Here is a 21753-nt window from a genome sequence, read left to right as displayed (position 1 = left end):
ACCAATTAACAAATGTGACACAAGAAAAAAGAATATCTGGATAGTTATAAACACACACACACACAAAAGAAGTTAGGTTTGGGAATTATAATGCCTTCCCAGAAAGAAAATATCAATGCTCAAATATATAAGGAAAAAAGAATACCAATTTTAATATAATATTTACTATAAAATAGAAGAGCAAGGGCAGACGGTTCTCCAAATTTACTAATAATGCTATTTTTCTTAAGGTAGTTAATAAATACTAACATCTACATACAGTTTCCATTATAACTAACCTATTGGTTAGGAATATTTGTGTTTGTCTCCTATTTTATTTTCTACTGAGTTTTAAAAATTTCGTTTAAAAATTACATTTGCTTCTTTAAATATAAATTTAGCCAACCTTTGTTAATTCTTATTTTAAAATCCCTCCTTTATATATTTAAAAACATTGCCATAATATTTTTTTGTTTTATGTATATGATACAAATATATATGTCTGATTGTGCTCTCCCTTATTTTTTACTGTGTTCTGCTTATAATGTCTATTTCCTTCTGTGTTTCCTAAACATTTTTTTTTAACTAAAATCGTATTTGTTGAACTTTATAGAATTCTTTTGAGGCCTGGTTTAAAGGTGACTTATCTTCAAAAAGGACTTGCATTTGCACATACCAGCCACCTTGGTAACGTCATTAAAAGAAATGTCTTGAGGATTTTGGACTTCATAGAGTAAACTGGTGCTAGAAATCCACAGGAACATTTACTTTGGTTTACAAATGCTCAGGAAAGTAGCTTTTCTACCTTCACTCAGTGCCAAAGTTACTACAGAGACATTTCTTGATTTTCTCCTTTTATGGTACAAAGGAAACATACATAGGGTGTATCCTCACACTGAGCTCACACTGAGTTTGTGAATTCTTTGGGGTCCCCCTTTACATAGAGGTCTTGAGTTTCTACTTTGTAAAGATCCTGGGCTTTGTCTTCTGTCCAGTTCCTGTTGGCTCTCAACGTCTAAACTGATCACCAGGATTAAGCGTAAGTGGGGCTTCAGCCTTATACTTTGGCTTCCTGTTCTCATTTGGTTTCTGGCAGGTAAGGGATCCTAACTTCTTTCCAGGTCAGAGGTAACTTTAAAAAGTATTCCTTTCCCCCCACCTCATTTTGTACTCTGCTCAACATTTTAAACTGTTTTAGTGAGAATTTTTCCCACAGTTGTTGTGCGTTTTCCTGATAGCACACATCTACAAAAACTACAGATCAATTTTCCTCATGAATAATAACACAAAAATCCTCAACAAAACACTAGCTTCTGAACCAAATTCAGGAGCACAAAAAGCATAAAAGGAGGAATTAAAGTTATTTTTGTTTGCAGATGATATATGTAGAAACCACTAAAGATTTTGCAAAAAAACTCATTAGAAGTAATGAATAAATTCAGTAAAGGAGCAGGATATAAAGTCAATACAAAAAGCAGCTGCATTTGCATACACTAATAATGAACAATCCAAAAGGAAGTCAAGAAAAGATTTCTCATTACAGTAGCATAGCATCAAAAAGAATTAAATACTTGGGAATTAACTTTACCAAAGAGGTGAATATGTATACAATGAAAACTACAAAACATTTCTGAAAGAAATTAAAGAAGATAAATAAATGAAAACACATCTCAGATTCATAACTTAGAAGACTTAAAAATGTTAAGATGTCAGTATTATCCAAGGTGGCTTACACATTCAGTGCAATCCCTATCAAAGTTCTGAAGGCTTTTTGTGCAGAAATTTAAAAAAATCTATCGTAAAATTTATAGGGAATCTCGGGAGACCCTGAATAACCAAAACAACCTTGAAAAATAGGAACAAAGCTGGAGACTCACACTTCCTGATTTCAAAACTTACTAGAAAGCTACAGTAATCAAAACCTGTGTTACTGGCATAAAAACAGACATACAAACCAATGGAATAGAACAGAGATCCCAGAATTAAACCTTCACATATATGGCCAAATGCTTTCTACATGGTGCCAAGATCATTCAGTGGAGAAAGGACAGTCTTTCAACCAGCAGTGCTGGGAAAACTGAGTATCCATATGCAGAAAACTGAAGCTGGACTCTAATCCTACATATAAAATTTAACTCAAAATGGATCAAAGTTCTAAATGTCAGACCTAAAACTATAAAAGTCTTACAAGAAAATAAAAGGCAAAAGCTCCACAACATTGAATTTGACAATGATTTCTTGGACACTGCACCAAAAGGACAGAATATAAAAGAAAAACAGACAAACTTCATGAAAATTGAAAACTACATGAAAAGACACTATTAATAGAGTAAAACCCCACAAACTGAAAATCAATCTGATGAAGAGATTCAGATCCAGAATATATATAAATAGAAAAAAATTGATCAAAAACAACAAAAAAATCAAACAGGCTAAATAAAAAATGGGCAAAGACCTGAACAGATATTTCTCCAAAGAAGTTATACAAAGCCAACAAGTGCATGAAAAGATATTCAACATGACTTATTATTAGAGAAATACAAGTCAAATCCCTAATGAGATAACACTTCATAGCTATTAGGATGGCTACTATCAAAATAGAAAACAAGTGTTGGTGAAGATATGAAGAAACTGGAACCCCTGTAACCTGTTGGTAGAAATTGAAAATGGTGTGGTAACTCTGGAAAATGTCACATAGTTCCTAAAAAAATTAAAAATAAAATTAGTCTATGATCCAAGAATTCTACTTCTGGGTATATACTAAAGAGAATGAAAAGCCAGCTCTTTAAGAGACATTCGTATATTCATATTCATAGCAACATTATTCACAATAGCTAAAAATGTGAAAGCAACCCAAGAATACATGAATGAATGAGTAGATAAGCAAAAGGTGTTTTACATATATATATATGTGTATATATACACACACATATATACATATATATATATACACACATTGGAATAATAGCCTTTAAAAAGATGGGAATGTTGACTTATGCTACAGTATAGCTAAATATTGAGGGAATTATGGTAAGGGATATGTCAGTCATAAAAGGACATTTATGGTGTGATTCCATATGTATGAGATATGTAGAGTGGTCAAATTCATGGAGATAGAAAAGCAAGATGGAGGTTACCAGGGAATGGGAAGAGACCAGAATGGGGAGTTACTATTAATGGGTACAGAGTTTCAGGTTTACGAGATTAAGAGTCCTGGAGATGGATGGTGGTAGCTGTACAACATAGTGAATGTACTCAATGCCATCAAACTATACACTTAATATAGGTAAGATGTCAATTTTGTTATATGTATTTTTTTTATAAAAGGGTTTTAAGGGGAATAAAGATATTCATGTTGGAATCCCTGGAATATATGAATTCTATCTTATATGGCAAATAAATAACACTGCAAATATGATTAAATTAAGGGTCTTCAGATGGGGAGATTTTCCTGGATATTACCATAGTGGGCCTAAAATGCAATCACATGTAGCTTTTTAACAGGAAGGAAGAGTGGAATGCAGAAAAAGAAGAGAAGGCATTGATTTTAGGGAGGTACATATTGAAGTGTTATGGTCAAAGGAAAAGAATGCAGGTAGCAGAGAATCTGGAAGAGATCAGGAATGAATGCCACCCTAGACACTTCAAAGAGAGCATGGTTTTGCAGACACCTTGATTTTCGGTCCAGTAAGACTGATTATGGCCTCCAGAACTTTGGCAGATTACACTTCTTTCATTTTAAACCACCAAGTTTGTGGTAACAGTCACAACAGTCATAGGACATTGATACATTGACATTTACTATAATGGGAAAACTAAAAAAGAGGTTTCTGCACAGATGAAAATAAAGTTTTTGATTTAGACATTATTTCTGAGGTGTACATGAAAATTTGATAATTTACATCAAATAAAAATGTAAAGAATGGAGCCAAATGTGATTCCTGAGAGAGATAGTATAGCAGAGAATACAGCAGGGCCCAGGCTTGAGCCCCACAGCATGGGAACTCTGGGAAATCATGTGGAGACTGAGAATCCAACAAAAGAGGGCATTTGCTGACCTACTGTTGAGGAGAGACTAAAAAAAAGAAAAAAAGGAAAACTGGAGTAGCAACACTCATATCGGAGAAAATAGACTTTAAACTAAAGGCTGTTACAAGAGATAAATAGGAAACTAGATAACGCTCAAGGGATTAAGAACATACAACTATTGTAAATATATATGCACCCAACACAGGAGCAGCTCAATATATAAGGCAACCATTAACAGTCAAAGCTATGACAAACCTAGACAGCATATTAAAAAGCAGAGACATTTCTTTGCCAACAAAGGTCCGTATAATCAAAGCTATGGTCTTTCCAGTAGTCATGTATATATATGAGAGTTGGGACTATAAAGAAGGCTGAGTGTCGAAGAATTGATGCTTTTGAACTGTGGTATTGGAGAAGACTCTTGAGAGTCCCTTGGACTGCAAGGAGATCAAACCAGCCAATTCTAAAGGACATCAATCCTGAATATTCATTGGAAGGACTGATGCTAAAGCTGAAGCTCCAGTACTTAGGCCACCTGATATGAAGAGCTGACTCATTAGAAAAGAACCTGATGCTGGGAAAGATTGAAGGCAGGAGGAGAAGGTGATGACAGGGGATGAGATGGTTGGATGGCATCACCGACTCAGTGGACATGAGTGTGAGCAAGCTCCAGGAGATGGTGAAGATAGGGAAGCCTGGTGTGCTGCAGTTCATGGGGTCGCAGAGTCGGACACAACTGAGTGACTGAACAACAGTCCTAAAAGGGGAAATTGACGGTAACACAGTAATAGTGGGGGACTTTAACACCTCATTGATATCAATGGACGGATCATCAAGAGAGAAAATCAGTAAGGAAACACAGGCCTTAAATGACAGAATAGACTGAACAGACTTAATTGATACAAAGCAGTCCATCCAAAAGCAGCAAAGCATACGTTCTTCTCACAGGCACATGGAATGTTCTCCAGGATTGACCACTTGTTGGGCTACAAAGCAAGCCTGGGTAAACTTAAGAAAACTGAAATCATCTGAAGCATCTATTTCAACCACAACACTATGAGATAAGGAATAAATTACAAGAAAAAAGTGTAAAACCCACAAATATATGGAGGCTAAATGATATGCTACTAAACAACAATGGGTAACTGAGTAGGCATTCTCTAACACCAGATACAAAAATGAACTCAAGATGGATTAAAGATCTAAATGTAAGACTGGAAACTATAGAACTCATAGAGGAAAATATATGCAGTACACTCTTTGAAATCAATTGCAGCAACATCTTATTGGATCCACCTCCTAGATTAATGAAAAGAGAAACAAAAATAAACAGACCTAATTAAAAAGTGGAAATCATAAAAAAAAAGACAGCCCACAGAATGGGAGAAAATATTTGCAAATGGTGTGACTTACAAAGGATTAATTTCCAAATCATGCAAACAGTTCATGTTGCTCAATATAAGAAAATAGTCAAAATATGGGCATAAGATCTAAATAGACATTTCTTCAGAGAAGACAAATAGATGGCCAGAAAACAAATGAAAAGATGTTCAAAATCATTATATGCAGAGTACATCATGAGAAACGCTGGACTGAAGAAACACAAGCTGGAATCAAGATTGCCGGGAGAAATATCAATAACCTCAGATATGCAGATAACACCACCCTTATGGCAGAAAGTGAAGAGGAACTAAAAAGCCTCTGATGAAGGTGAAAGTGGAGAGTGAAAAAGTTGGCTTAAAGCTCAACATTCAGAAAATGAAGATAATGGCATCTGGTCCCATCACTTCATGGGAAATAGATGGGGAAACAGTAGAAACAGTGTCAGACTTTATTTTTCTAGGCTCCAAAATCACTGCAGATGGTGACTGCAGCCATGAAATTAAAAGACACTTACTCCTTGGAAGGAAAGTTAAGACCAACCTAGATAGCATGTTCAAAAGCACAGACATTACTTTGCCAACAAAGGTCCGTCTAGTCAAGGCTATGGTTTTTCCTGTGGTCATGTATGGATGTGAGAGTTGGACTGTGAAGAAGGCTGAGCACTGAAGAATTGATGCTTTTGAACAGTGGTGTTGGAGAAGACTCTTGAGAGTCCCTTGGACTGCAAGGAGATCCAACCAGTCCATTCTGAAGGAGATCAGCCCTGGGATTTCTTTGGAAGGAATGATGCTAAAGCTGAAACTCCAGTACTTTGGCCACCTCATGCGAAGAGTTGACTCATTGGAAAAGACTCTGATGCTGGGAGGGATTGGGGGCAGGAGGAGAAGGGGACGACAGAGGATGAGATGCCTGGATGGCATCACTGACTCGATGGACATGAGTCTCAGTGAACTGCGGGAGTTGGTGATGGACAGGGAGGCCTGGCGTGCTGCGATTCATGGGGTCGCAGAGTCAGACACGACTGAGCGACTGATCTGATCTGATCTGAATATTGTCACCCTGTTTATTTAACTTATATGCAAAATCATTATTAGAGAAATGCAAATCAAAACTATAGTTAGTTATCACCTCACATCAGTCAAAATGGCCATCATCAAAAAGTCTACAAACGGTAAGTGCTGGAGAAGGTGTACAGAAAAGGGAGCACTTTTACATTTTTGGTGGGAATGTAAACTGGTATATCCACTATGGAGAACAGTCTGGAGGTTTCTTAAAAACTAAAAACAGAGCTATCATATGATCCTGCAATCCCATTTGTGAGCATGTATCTGGAGAAAACCAGAATTTGAAAAGAAACATTCACCCTAATATTCACTGCAGCACTATTTATCATAGCCAAGAGATGGAAGCAGCATAAAAGTGCACTGACAGGTGAATGATTAAAGATGATGTGGTACATGTATACAGTGGAATATTACTCTGTCATAAAAAATAGTGAAATAATGCTATTTGCAGCAACACAGATGGACCTAGAGATTATCATACTCAATGAAGTATGTCAGACAAAGACAAATATGATGTGATATCACTTATATGTGGAATCTAAAAAAGTGATACAAATAAATTTATTTAGAAAACAGAAACAGACTCACAGACTTAGAAAACAAATTTACAGTTACCAAAGGGAAAAGGTGGAAGGGAAGTATAAATTAGGAGGTTGCTATTAACACATACACTATTATATAAAATACATAATCAGTAAGTACCTACTGTATAGCATAGGGACCTCTACTCAATATTCTATAATAAGTGAAAGTGAAGAGAAGTCGCTCAGTCGTGTCAGACTCTTTGCAACCCCATGGACTGTAGCCTACCAGGCTCCTTAGTCCATGGAATTTTCCAGGCAAGAATACTGGAGTGGGTTGCCATTTCCTTCTCCAGAGGATCTTCCCAACCCAAGGATTGAACCTGGGTCTCCCACATTGCAGGCAGACGCTTTACTGTCTGAGCCACCAGGGAAGCCTCCATTCTATAAACTTAAATGGAAAAGAAATCTGAAAAAGGTGAAATATGACTTTTTCACTTTGCTGTACCCCTGAAACTTATACAACATTGTAAATCAACCATGTGCTGTGCGTGTTGTGCTAAGTAGCTTCAGCCATGTCTCTTTGTGACCCTATGAACCAGAGCTTGCCAGGCTCCTCTGTCCATGGGATACTCCAGGCAAGAATATTGCAGTGGGCTGCCATGCCCTTCTCCAGGAGATCTTACCAATCCAAGTATTGAACTTGCATCTCTTACATCTCCTGCATCGGTAGGCAGGTTCTTTACCACCACCTGGGAAGCCCTACTCCAATATAAGCTAAAAATATAATAATTTGAAAAAAGATAATATAAATATGATGTTTAAATTCTGGAAGAATAGCCTTTTGCCAGACGGGTAATATTAGGTGTCAGTGAATGCCAAGACTATAAAAGAGAATTTTACATGACTTAATTAGCTTGAAATATTAATTTATAAGCAATATATATTTTGACAATATACTATTTTCTTTCATATATTTAAAAATTATTAATTGGCTTAAGTAAAATAGCTGATACAATTTTTTCCAGAAGCAATACTTAAAAAATTTATAAATATTTTCTCAAGCTCCCAATGAAATAAAACCAGAAATGAAAAAAAAAGTTACAATCAACACCACAAAATACAGAGGATTATAAGAGATTAGTATGAATAATTGTATACAAAAAACTGGATAACCTATAAATAATGAATAAATTCCTAGAAATATCCAATGTCCCAAGACTGAATCGGGAAGAAACAGAGAGTATGAAAGACCAATTCTCAGTAATAAAATTGATTCATTAATCAGAAAATTTCCAATAAACAAAACCCAAGGTCCGGATCGCTCCACAGGTGAATTCACCTAATATTTAAAGAAGAGTTTACACTTATCCTTCTCAAACTATTACCCAAAATTTAAGAGGAAGGAACACTTCAAAATCCATTCCATGAGGCAAGTATCACCCTGATACCAAAATTAGACAAAGACAACACAGGAAAAGAAAATTACAGGTCAATATTCCTGATGAACATAGATCCAAAAATCTTCAAAAAAAAAAAGACTAGAAAATAAAATTCAACAATACATTGAAAGGATCACTACATCATGATTAAGTTAGGTCCATCTCAAAGGTGAAAGGGTAGTGCAATATTCACAAATCAATATTTACCTGATACACCAGGTAAATAAAGTGAACAATTAAAAAAAAAAAAAAAGGTCATCTCAAAAGATGCAGAAAAAGATTTTGACAAAATCAACAATTATTTAGAATATAAAAGCTTTTAACGATGCGGAAAGAGAAGACATATACCTCGATATTTAATAAGGCCAGATATGACAAAAGCACAGGCAACATCTTCCTCAATGGTCAAAAGGTGAAAGCATTTCCTCTAAAATCAGGAACAGGATACAGACACGTACTCTCACCATGTTCATTCAACATAGTATGGGAAGTTCTAGCCACCATAGTCAGACAAGAAAAACAATCCAAACTGGAAGAAAGAAGTGAAACTATCAGTCTTTGCATATGACATGATCCTATATGCAAAAAATCCTAAAGATGCCACCAAAATACTATTAGAACTAATACATGAATTCAGAAAAGTAGCAGGATACAAAATCAATATACAGAGATCGGTTGCACTTCTAAATACCAGTAATGAATCATCAGAAAAGGAAAATAAGAGAACAATCCCATTTATAATTACATCAAAAAGAATAAAATATTTAAGAGTAAATCTAACTAAGAAGGTACAAGACTTGTATTGGAAGACTATATGGCATTAATGAAAGAAACTGAAGACAACAAAAGGAGATGGAAAGATAGACTGAACTCATAAGCTGGAAGAATTTTTATTGTTAAAATGACCATACCACGTAAGGCAAATCTACAAATTTACTGCAAGACTTATCAAAATACTGCTTGCACTTTCCAGAGAATTTGGACAAATAATTCTAAAATTTATTTGGAAACAAAAAAACCCTGAATAGCCAAAGCAATCTTGAAAGAGAGGAATAAAGCTGTAGGTAACACACATACCCTCATTTTAAATGATACTACAAAGCAGCAGTAATTAAAAGAGTCTGGTACCAAACATGGAGAAAGACAGACATTGATCAGTAGAACAGAACTGTTGCTGCTGCTAAGTCACTTCAGTCGTGTCCGACTCTGTGTGACCCCATAGACGGCAGCCCACCAGGCTCCCCCGTCCCTGGGATTCTCCAGGCAAGAACACTGGAGTGGGTTGCCATTTCCTTCTCCAATGCATGAAAGTGAAAAGTTAAAGTGAAGTCGCTCAGTCGTGTCCGACCCTCGGCGACCCCATGGACTGCAGCCTTCCAGGCTCCTCCATCCATGGGATTTTCCAGGCAAGAGTACTGGAGTGGGGTGCCATTGCCTTCTCCGAGAACAGAACAGAAAGACCAAAAATAAATTAATGTTTTTATGCTTAATTAACCTATGACAAAGGAGACAAGAATATACATTGAGGAAGGACAGCTCTTCTACAAATGGTGTTGGGAAAACTGGACAACCACATGCGAAAGAACCAAACTGAACTACTTTCCCACATCGTATTCAGAAATAAACTCAAAATGGATCCAAGTGTTAAATTTAAGACCTGAAGCCACAAAATTCCTAGAAGAAAGCATAGGTAGTATGCTCTTTGACAACGGTTTTAGCAATATTTTTTTTTGAGGGGTGGGGGGGATTTGTCTACTCAGGCAAGGCAAACAAAAGCAAAAATAACCAAATGGGGATATGTCAAACTAAAAATGTGCCAACAAAGGAAAAGGCAGCTTACTGAATGGGAGAAGATATTTGCAAACAATATATCCTGTAAGAAGTTAATATCCAAAATGTACAAAGTACTCATACAATCAACATCAAAAATCCCTAAACAATCCAGTTAAAAAGTGGGCAGAGGCTCTGAAGAGAAATATTTTTCAAAGACATTCTGAGGGTCAACAGGTACATAAAAAGATGCTCAGAATAACTAATCATCAGGAGAAGGAAAATCAAAACCATGGTGAGATATCGCCTCACATCTGTCAGAATGGTTATCATCAAAAAGACAAAAACAAGTGTTGGCAGGATGTGGAAAAAAGAAAATCCTCTTATACTGTTGGTGGGAGTGTAATTGGTGTGGTCACTATGGAAGGCAGTAGGGAGATTCCTTAGAAAGTTAAACACAGAACTTCCATATGATCCAGCAATTTTGCTCCTAGGTATTAACTCAAAGAAAATAACAGTATTAATTCAAAAAGAGATAAGCACCCTGATGGTCAGTGTGGCATTATTTACAATGGTCAAGATATAGAAGTGTTCATTCGTCTGTGTCCAACGATAGATGAATAGATAAAGAAGATAGAACCTGTCATTTGTTAACAGGTTTTAGTTTGACATAGTCCCATTTGGTTATTTTTGCTTCTGTTTGCCTTGCCTAGGTAGACAAATCAAAAACAAACAAAAAATATATTGTTAAGACTGCTGTCAAAGAACTACTATCTATGTTTTCTTCTTGGAATTTTATGGTTTCAGGTCTTAAATTTAAAACTTTAATCCATTTTGAGTTTATTTCTGAATATGGTGTGGGAAAGTATTTCAGTGTGGTTTATATACACAATGGACTATTAATCATCCAAAAGAAAAATAAATCTTGCCATTTGCAACCAATATTTAGACCTAGAGGATACTATGGTAAATGAAATAAGTCAGACAAAGAAAGACAAATACTGTACGATCTCACATACATGCGGAATTTTAAAAATGAAAACAAGCAAACAAAATACAAAGACACTCTTAGATACGGAGAACAAAGGGGTGACTGCCAGAGGGAGGGGGTAGTGGGTACATGAAATAGATGAAAGGTATTAAGAGATAAAAAGCTCCAGTGATGAAATAAGCAATGTAGGTCTTATAATATATTGTATAAGGAACGTGATCAATAACATTGTAATAACTTTGGGGACAGATGGTTACTAGACTTATCGTGGTGACCATTTCATAATGTATGCATATGTCAGCACTATGCAGTACACCTGAAACTATCAAAATATCATAAGCCAACTTTTCTATTTCACAATTAGAAACAAAAAACTTTCTTCATAGATGCATACACCTGAAGTGAGGCAAAAGAGAGCACAGTTAGTTCAGTCGCTCAGTTGTGTCCGACTCTTTGTGACCGCATGGACTGTAGCACGCCAGGCCTCCCTGTCTACCACCAATTCCCGGAGTCCACCCAAACTCATGTCCATCAAGTCGGTGATGCCATCCAGCCATCTCATCCTCTGTCATCCCCTTCTCCTCCTGCCTCTAATCCTTCCCAGCATCAGGGTCTTTTCCAATGAGTCAACTCTTCGCATCAGGTGGCCAAAATATTGGAGTTTCAGCTTCAACATCAGTCCTTCCAAAGAACACCCAGGATTGATCTCCTTTAGGATGGACTGGTTGGATCTCCTTGCATTCCAAGGGACTCACTGTCTTCCATTAAAAGAGCAAGTCCTCTTAGTACATAGAAGTTTTTTTTAAGAATCCCACAAGATTTCCAAATTAAAAAAATAAAAAAAGATTTCCAAATTATAGAGCAATCAGCAGATACACACACACACACATACACACACATCTATGTATACATTTGCACATGCAACAAACATGGATATGTGTATATTTATGTGTATGCACATGTGAAATATATTTGTGGATATGAAACAAAACATATCCAAATCCTCCAATGAGTATTTGTTCCTTAATGTGGATTAACATGAAGAAGTAATTAATAACTCCCCCCTGCCTCTGCTGCCAAAAAAAAACATAGTCAACCACGTTGCTTTTGCTCCAGGGAAGTCCCTGGGAGGGAAGGAAAAAAATTCCTACTTGACAAGAGGTGCTTCCTGGGAAATTCATATATGTAACTAGAAACACACTGACGTTCTGGTCATCACAGAACTCTCAGGGCAAGACAGCTAAGCTTGAACTTGGATGGGCTCTGTGTCTTTAACACAGGTTACCTAAATAGCTGTGTGCTGGCTTTTCTTCCACAACTTTGATTCTTCTTGCTCCAGCAGGTATCACCAGCACTTCTACATAACCTGTAAAAGTCAATAAAACATGAAATACATCTTGAGTTTCTTCTAATTCTTTTTTCTTCACTGACTTTCCCTATTTTCTTTTGGTTTTGGCTTTTGATGTGTTATTTCAATACCTATATAAAGAAAAAAATTATCTATAAAAGCTGTCATAAATTCAAGTTGAGAAGTTTTTTGGAGCAACACTGAGAATACAAAACTATCATGAGCAAATGGGTGACTGTATTCTATGTTAAAAAGCTTCCCAACAGCTTATGAATTATAAGGTGAGAAAAAAGCACAATGGGTAGCTTGGTTAGAAACACAGTGAATCCTGGAACAGAGCAAATTAACTTAAGTTCTGCTCATGGAACTCCTGTAAATCAGAAAGTGTAGGCAGGAGGAAACATAGCTGGAGAGCATACAGATGGTGGATGTGTGTTCCTGAAATAGTTGAGTATTGGACAAGAAAGACCAAGCCTTCCCTGGGAGATGAACAAAGGGTTTTGAAACTTGAGCTGGAGACAAGTAAGATAATAAGATAATTAATAAAATAATAAGTAAGGCCACATCAGACAATCTGATGTCATCCTGAAAGGGATCAGATGGCTAGGAGCAAGATACAATTAGGTATATTTTAGGAAATACAGTTTAGCAGTGGTTAGGAATGTAATGCCTGAAGTGAAACAAGAGGGTAAGATAAAGTTGGATAGAAGAAAAAGTACACACAAAAAGTCAAAATCAAGACTTCGTTTTCTCAGTATTTCTGTATAGCCACACATGGTTCTAATAAAAATCTAATTTTCAAAGCTATTGATAAAAAGGTATAATAGCTAATCCTAGAGTTGTCTCCTATTGATTAATTATTCAAATTCCTGAAACTGTTGACAATTATTTGCTGTTTATCAATAGGTAGCAGACACCCCACCTGGTGGCAGTGTCTGGGACTAGAGGTCTGTGCTTTTCAAATCAGCATTTCCAATAGAGAATAAATTTTCAGTAACACTAAATCATACAAGTACTTCCATTTTGTTACATGAACGCAGTATGCAGCAATGAAAATAGAAACGAACACTTACTTCCTATTTGCATACAGAAATGAGGTAACATGTTTTCTGTACTCACTGAGTTTAGAATCGAATTGGAAAGAGACAAATATCTTACATAAAAATGAGTTAAATAAAGCTTCCAAAATTAAGCTTAGAAGATCATATTCAAAATAAAATGGCTAATTTTCCAATGAAGAATGTAAATTAAAGTTGTTTAAACCATCCCCCTTATCTGATGACATCACCAGTCAGAAGTTTTGCTGCTATTTTAACTCAGAAGTGGGATTTCCGCCCCCCCCACCCCCAACTTTAAGTGGTTTGGCACCCCACTCCAGTACTTTTTGCCTGGAGAATCCCATGGATGGAGGAGCCTGGAAGGCTGCAGCCCATGGGGTCGCTGGAGTCGGACACAACTGAGCGACTTCACTTTCACTTTTCACTTTCCTGCATTGGAGAAGGAAATGGCAACCCACTCCAGTGTTCTTGCCTGGAGAATCCCAGGGACGGGGGAGACTTGTGGGCTGCCATCTATGGGGTCACACAGAGTCGGACACGACTGAAGTGACTTAGCAGCATACATTACTGATGTTCGAGTAACACTGGCACCAGTAGGAATCACAATGTTTCAGAAAAGAGAACATTTCATATAGTCAAGGAAAGCTTCATAAAGAAGCAAAAAGATTAACTGTCTTTGAAGAATGGATAGGATTTGGATATACAAGTGACCCTTAAACAAAACAATGCGTGAGTTAAGAGTGCTGATCTGCCCTGTAGTAAAAAATCTGAGTATAATAAGTAGTGGACCCTCTGTCTACGTGGTTCCTTTGTATCTGTGGTTCTACATCTGAAGACTTAAAAACTGAGATTGTGTATACTGTAGTATTTACTATTTAAAATATCCATATATAAGTGGACCCATGCAGTTATTTGAGAGTCAACTGTATATAAAAAAGAGTGAGTTCACCATATGTAGAAAAAAGTAACATAGTAAGTGGTATTTTTTGTACCACACAAAATAACTCTGACAGAATGAGAAGGTGTAAGAAGATGGCTATATTAAGAGAATTTAAATGCATGCCCAGGACGCTGAATTTACCACCTGAAGCTACTGAACATTCTACAGCAAGGGATGTAATCAGATACTGGTTTGGAGAGGTTTTATCTGATAGTTTGGAAAAGCCTCAGTGATACAGCTGTGGAAAGCAGTATCAGGAGGCCAATGTAAAAATCCAGGAGTGCTAGAGGCTAAGGAGGAAAATCTAGAAGGCACTGTAAAGGGAAAAAAAACTCTGAGTTTGAGAACCAACAGAAAGTGAGGACATGACACAATCTTTTATTATTACTTATGTGAGAATGCAGTCATCATTTATAAAAACATGAAAGTCAAGTTTGGGTAATAATCTGACAAGTTTTGCAGTTTGTACTCAGCAAACCAGTATAATACACTAATAAAAAATATCCAGTAAGAACTCTGGGAATCGGGAACTCCAGGGTAAGGTCAGGCTTTCCTCACCTCTGTGAGGCAGTAATTGAAGCCACAGGAATAAATGGAGAATACTTAGAGATGGAAGTCAAAGACTTAACCTTGGTGACAGTTATGGGTTTTTAACAGAAAGATTGAAAAAAAAAAAAGAATACAGGAAGGAATAATCCCAAGAAAGTAGAAATCTGGCTATTTTGGTATAGTGGGATCTTATAGATTAGAACATTTTAAGAAGAGTACTGGTACAAAAACCTGCACAGACATCAAAGAGAAAGGTGACTAAGGGGAGTCCACCGGATGTCACAAACAAGAGGTAACCATTCATCTCTGAGCAAATTAGGTGTTTGAAGAAGATAAATTTCAGGATTGTTAAAAATGAAGAGTAGATACAGAAAAGCAGAGGCAGTAACTGTAAATTCCTATTTGAGTTTAGCAGTAAACCCAGAGATATGTTGTATTTTAGGACAACAGTTATATCCAGAGCAATTCTTTGTTATTCAATAGAAACAGCTTGGAGGAGAGGTGAGTTAGATTGCGTTTAAAGAAGAAAGAGAGGAAGGAAAAAATTAAGCAAAGACATTTGATAAAGGATAGCTAAAGTCTGGGGTCTCGATATTTTTGAGTAAATAAGTCTCACAATTGAGACTGCATATTTTTAAAAGATGTGGACATACGAGTGGCTATAATTGAGCTCAGAAGCTGAAATAAAGACTATGATGTCAAGGTCATAAACTTGATCCTCACATTGGACAGTTTGCATCATATATACATAGGAACATCCTCTTTTACAACCAGAGATCCCATTCTTAATTGGCCATCTTAAAATGCCCAAGGTAATCATTATCTCCATGGTAGTAACGATGATAAATGCTATATTTTGAACAATTGCTATGTGCTAGTCACAACTGTAGATAGTTGATATAAATTATTTCATTCAGCCATAATGATATCATCCAAGGTAGATATTTAATAGATTGGAAAATAAAGGTAGAGAAAAAGAAAAACTTGCCTTTTTCAAGACTGCTTTGTCAGTAATTAGCTGATGCAAGCTTCGAACTCAGATCTGTCTGATTACAGCTAGAGCCCACTACTACTATTTCACAGAGTAGAATACATGACACTATGACTCTCTTATTGCTGTGGCAAACATACAAATAAAAAGTCTAAGAGCATGCATTTCTTGTTCTGGATTAGTGTCGTCATCTCTCGTACTAAGAATAACAGATTCTATGCCCACCCTCTTCTAAATGTATATTGATAACTATACAGTTCCACAAGTGGCCAAATATACAATTTACCTTTAAAAATCCCTTAACAAATCAACCCCTGTCCAGGCAAATTAAAATGAAATACGTGATATATGTGCTAAGGAACAAAAGTTCTCTTAAGTTGATTTTCTAGTTTGAACAAAAATGATTTAGCAAACTCTAAATAGAGCACAGGGACTGAAAACACCCACATGTGTCTGTGCATGTGTTACTCATACAATATATACAGTGTGTATGGCCAACTGGACCAAAATAGGGCTGCAGTTCCTTCAAGAAATTCTAGGGAGTCCATAAACTATAAGGATAAAATTGTCTCAAGAGAAATGAATACAGCATTCCTAAAGTCACAAGTAGATGAAGCCCACAGCATAATTAAAGATTCATACAGATTTTTGTTTTTTAAAGTTCTTAATGATGTAATGTTTCATTATTCATTACACTAATAAATGTTAATGAATCACACACTATGTTGGTCATTAGGACTAGGGTATTGAACAAAAAATAGCCATGATATTTTTCCTCACTGATCTTTAAAGTATAGTAGGAAAGCAAAGATCAAAGAGTGTAAAACAAAATTACCTTACAACTCAACTCTGTGGATACCAGTAGGGTATCCATACAGAGAGATAGGATGTGGAGGCTGTTCATGGAACACTTCATTGAAGAAGTGACATCTGTACTGAGACCTGAATGCTAAACGATGCTTGGTCCTTGGAAGAAAAGCTATGACAAAACTAAATAGCTTATTAAAAAGCAGAGATATCACTTTGCCAACAAAGGTCTGTACAGTCAAAGCTATGGTTTTTCCAGTATTCATGTACAGATGTGAGAGTACCATAAAGAAGGCTGAGCACCAAAGAAGTGATGCTTTTGAATTGTAGTGCTGGAAAAGACTCTTGAGAGTTCCTTGGAAAGCAAGGAGATCATACCAGTCAATCCTAAAGGAAATCAACCCTGAATATTCATTCATTGGAAAGACTGATGCTGAAGTGCCAATACTTTGGCCCCCTGATGTGAAAAGCCGACTCATTTATTGGAAAAGACTCTGATGCTGGGAAAGATTGAGAGCTAGAGGAAAAGGGAGTGACAGAGGATGAGATGGTCGGGTGGTGTCACTGACTCAATAGACATGAGTTTGAGCGAACTCAGAACATAGTGAAGGACAAGGAAGCCTGGCATGCTGCAGTTCATGAGGTCGCAAAGAGTCAGACACGACTTAGCGACTGAAAAACAAAACCAGGCGAAGCTAACAGAACAATATTTTTAAATGCAAGGTGCTAGAGAGAGCATGGTCAGCTTGAGCACCTCTAGCAAATCTATTGGTTGCAGCTTAGAGTAGGAAAGTGACCTCGGCAGAGTTGATACCAGAAAGACAAGTAGGAACAACACCACACAAAGTCTTATGGTTCAAGTTTAGAATTTTAGTTTCTTCCATGAACGGTGTTAAACTAGCAGAGAACTACAAGCACAACAGATTGTTGTAAGGAAATAACAGTATTAGTCTCTGATATTCCCAATATTGTAGGCACTTTAGACATCTTCCAAATATCAGAGGCTGTTAATATAATTTAGAAACTAATAAAACATAAGTAGAAATTAAAAGTGCAATAAAAACAAAGGAGATTTGAAGTAGAAATTGGGGAGGTGGGGAGGAATGTATTCATCTAACTGTAGTCAGAAGGAACAACATTACTGGTTTTTAACTGCAATTTCTATTATCTAAGTTTAGTTGAAAAATTAAGTGTTATTATTACTAAACAAAAGCTACCAGTGCTGAATGTGCATCAGTATTCCTCGGTGAACTGTCTCTGTGCAGGTAAACAATTATGCAGGAATAGGCTTCAAAAGTTCTAGTATCTTTAAATCTCTTCAGATGTCACTTTAACTTTTGCATGATAAAAACATCTCCCATCACGATCAGGCTGAAAAGCTTATTACGACTGTACTTCTTAGCTGGAAGCCAGGGAACCTTTTACAGCTTTGCCTGCCTTTTCTCAATGAGTTCTGACAGATTTTGACTTTCAGAATCTGTCACCTTTTTTCACAACTTCAGAGACTGAGATTTTGATCTGCAATTTACCCTGGGCCTTAGTTATTTGTAGGCTTCAAGTTCTTCGAGCTCACTTATCTTTTATTCTGCTGGGGCCAAGAGAAAGGTTATATATTTGAGGGCTGTGTCTAATTTTCTCTTAGGGGCTTTTTTTTTAAAACCTAGAATGAACTCACTTTTCATGATTATTCAAATATAAATGGCTTATTCTTCATATTAAAATATATATTTTGGGGGCACATCTTTCAGTTTCTGAATAAGAAATTTAAAACAGGAAAAAAAGTTGATATATGTAGTGTAAGCATATAAATGACAATGAAAATCAATCATAAATACTAAGATAGTTCAATAAACAGATGTCCAGGTAAGACACCAATGTAAACGTAAAATATTTGCTTCCTCCCAGTAAACTTGAAGGCTTGAGTTTAAAGCATTTTCTGTATATAAAGTTTACTTGTGAGTCATTATATTTCAGTACAGATAATATCACTTTTTGTTGTGGATCACTTTAAAATTCACACTACATAGATCATTCACTGTCTGTTCATCCTCATATCCCCTATGAGTGTTTATAGATGAGGAAAGAAAACGAGAGAGGATGTGTTCCTGCTCTTAATATATCTGGACTATCAGCCCACACCTTCTGATTTTCTGTTATAGTTTCCAACATGCTACACTGCTACAGACTCTGCTTTCAAAAATGTATTTCTTTGGAACTTAGTAAACACATTAAGAAAATAATAAAAAAAAATGGAAGCTGAAAACCTGAAGACTAATACTCTCAATAGTTGCTTCAGGCTGTTAAAAATTATTATTCTCTGTTAGACATCAATACTGTGCATTGGAGGATAAGGCCTGTAGAAATCTGATAATATTAGCCAATGCAAATTAGATTATTCCCTTGCTGCTCCGATTTATTAAATACACAACAGATGATTTCATATTCTCAGTATTGGGAAATGGGCTTGTTAGCATTTTGGCTCATATCATATGTATTATATGTCATCATGAAAAATCATTCAGTACCCATTACAAAAGTCTTCAACAATCAGAAATGTGATTTCTAAGTCAAGTTCAATGTAATTTCTATCCCCAAAGACTGTTTGGATTAGTAATTTTGAAAAAAAAAATAATCACCTGCTCCTCTGGTGTGATTAAAATCTCCTTTAATGATTTTGCATGATTTTCCATTGCCATTGCACACACCACAATGATCTTCCCTTGCAAGAGACCCTAATAAACCATCACAGCCAACTTTCTGCAACAAGAGAATGACAGTACATCATAAAGTGAGCTTCTTTTCTAACGACTACTTCAGGACAAGCCTAGTCTACAAACTTGACACATCTATTTGACAAACTAGTAAAACTCCACATTCGCTGGTGCAAACTAACATAGCAAGCTTATATCAAATAATATCATTTGTAAAGTGACCAAATAGTAGGGCAGTGATCAAACTATATTTTCCTATATTAAAACTTAAATGACATCTGAAAGTAATTTGGAAAACTCTTATTGAGACAAATGCAATTTACATAAACCCCAAAAGAAATCACATTTCTACTAAATGTAACATGATTGATCAAATTCATTCTACTCAGCATAGAACAGATGGGTTTTACCGTATGGTTGGCTTTACTCCTAAAGAGGCTGCTGAATAAATGCTGAATATTAAATATTAACTTGTGCAAACCAAACATAAATGTTTGTACTCATCACAGTTCATGAACAAATTTCTGTTCCCTGCCTTCTTTGGAATCTTAACACAAGTGACCAAGAACTGCTTATAACCGATGGTTGCTATAAGAAAATATTAACAGTGGGATAATTAATTTTATATGTTCCCAGAAGAACTATGCTAATGTTAACTATGTTAACTATGCATCTTCTTAGATTAAAATGTAGACTCTTTTCTAGTGAATAATATGGGTCTCTCACTGATATTCAGAAAAGATGATATTTACTCAAAGGGTAGAAGTTAGTATGTTGGTGGTAGCTGAAATAAATGGTAGAATTATACCATTAGCTCTGATCAAGAAGAAGCTACAAAACTGACTGACGATACATCCATTTATAACAAGTTAAAATTACTTAAATAAAATTTGAAAATATCAGATAAAATAGAAACAAAACTAGGGTCTTTTTCTGTGGTTGGTGTTCGGTGGGGGAAGAAGCAGATTAGAAAACACAGCTGCAGGATGAATATCCCGAGAAACCAAAAATCACATTAAACCTGCATAAAAAAGGTATCCTTTCTTTTTGTCAAGGCGGGTATATCAGTGTCAAGAAGTAGACAAAGCGATGCAGTAGTGGAGAACTCTGATCAGCGAATCAAAGCTTATCTGGGAAGAAATAGAATGATTCTGGATGAAAGAGGTGGCCACCACAGGAAATTCTCAAAATACAACAAAGCCGTGGGAAGAGTTCACTAAGCAAGAGCCATGAAAAGACCAGCGACTCCTGGGGATAAAAATCTCTCCTTCATGTACAAATGAGGAGCAAATTGAGAGATTACAGTGGTTTTGAAATGATAGAAACACCTTTATTATTCTACCCATAACATCTAGCTTCTTTCTTGGTAAATACAATAAACTCAATAAACAGTAGTTCAATGATTGAATAAATGAGTACCTAGTTGTCTGCTAGCTTTCTAACCCTTGTAACTGGGACAGTATATGTTTCTAAAACCTAAAATAAAAGGCAGGGATAGACATCATGTCATGGCTCAATAACCATGTAGATTTAAAATAAGGATGAAAAAATTCACATTTTGTAATCAGTAGTTACAAGTAGCCACACTTTTCAAAATATGCCCACATAACTCCAAAAATTGAGGATGAATGTCTTGGAAAAGACAACACTGGTTAACTGGTGGTAGGTGCCTGAGGTACCACTGGTAGCTGAAGACAGGGGAATAGCACAGTAATGTAGAAGACAGCCTTCTCTATGCTCTTCCAGGATATAAAGGGCAGGGAGGCCAACTGGGTCACCAGGAGAAAGCTGTCTATTTTTCAATTGCTCTCCTTCGTCTACTCATCAAGTTTAGAAATTTACTTTCAACGTCAATGTATATTTTAGGATAAAACAAAACACTCCAGCCAAACTCAGTATACAGAGCTGTCAGAAAGAAAAAAAGGAAGCATGTTTTTAATTATATTAAAAGACTGAATGAAGCATTTTAGTTAAAAAGCCAGAATGGTGAAGTATTCCAAAGCTATCAGAAGTCACAGTCCACTTCACAGAACTTTAAGTACAATCATCAGACTCACATAACACTTACACAGAATTTTGTGTTGTTGTTGCTGTTATTTTAATAGTTAGGGACTCTATAAAAGGTCTGGCTTACACAATACTGTTAAGTGAAAAGCATAGCAATGTAAGC

General features: G+C 36.1%; 1 protein-coding gene across 1 annotated transcript in view; it reads right to left on the bottom strand.

Moving 5' to 3' along the window:
- Window positions 1-21753, bottom strand: part of ADAMTS19 (ADAM metallopeptidase with thrombospondin type 1 motif 19) — a 267865-nt gene that overhangs the window by 59887 nt on the left and 186225 nt on the right. Inside the window, exons 15-16 of the mRNA XM_027547039.1 lie at window positions 19509-19629; window positions 12465-12545 (exon numbers count right to left, since the gene is read on the bottom strand). Coding sequence (XP_027402840.1) covers window positions 12465-12545; window positions 19509-19629 — 202 coding nt within the window. The remainder of the gene's footprint in view (window positions 1-12464; window positions 12546-19508; window positions 19630-21753) is intronic.

The sequence above is a fragment of the Bos indicus x Bos taurus genome, chromosome 7 (assembly GCF_003369695.1).
Source record: "Bos indicus x Bos taurus breed Angus x Brahman F1 hybrid chromosome 7, Bos_hybrid_MaternalHap_v2.0, whole genome shotgun sequence".
Taxonomy (NCBI): Eukaryota; Metazoa; Chordata; class Mammalia; order Artiodactyla; family Bovidae; genus Bos; species Bos indicus x Bos taurus.
This window is presented reverse-complemented; position numbering and strand designations above follow the sequence as displayed.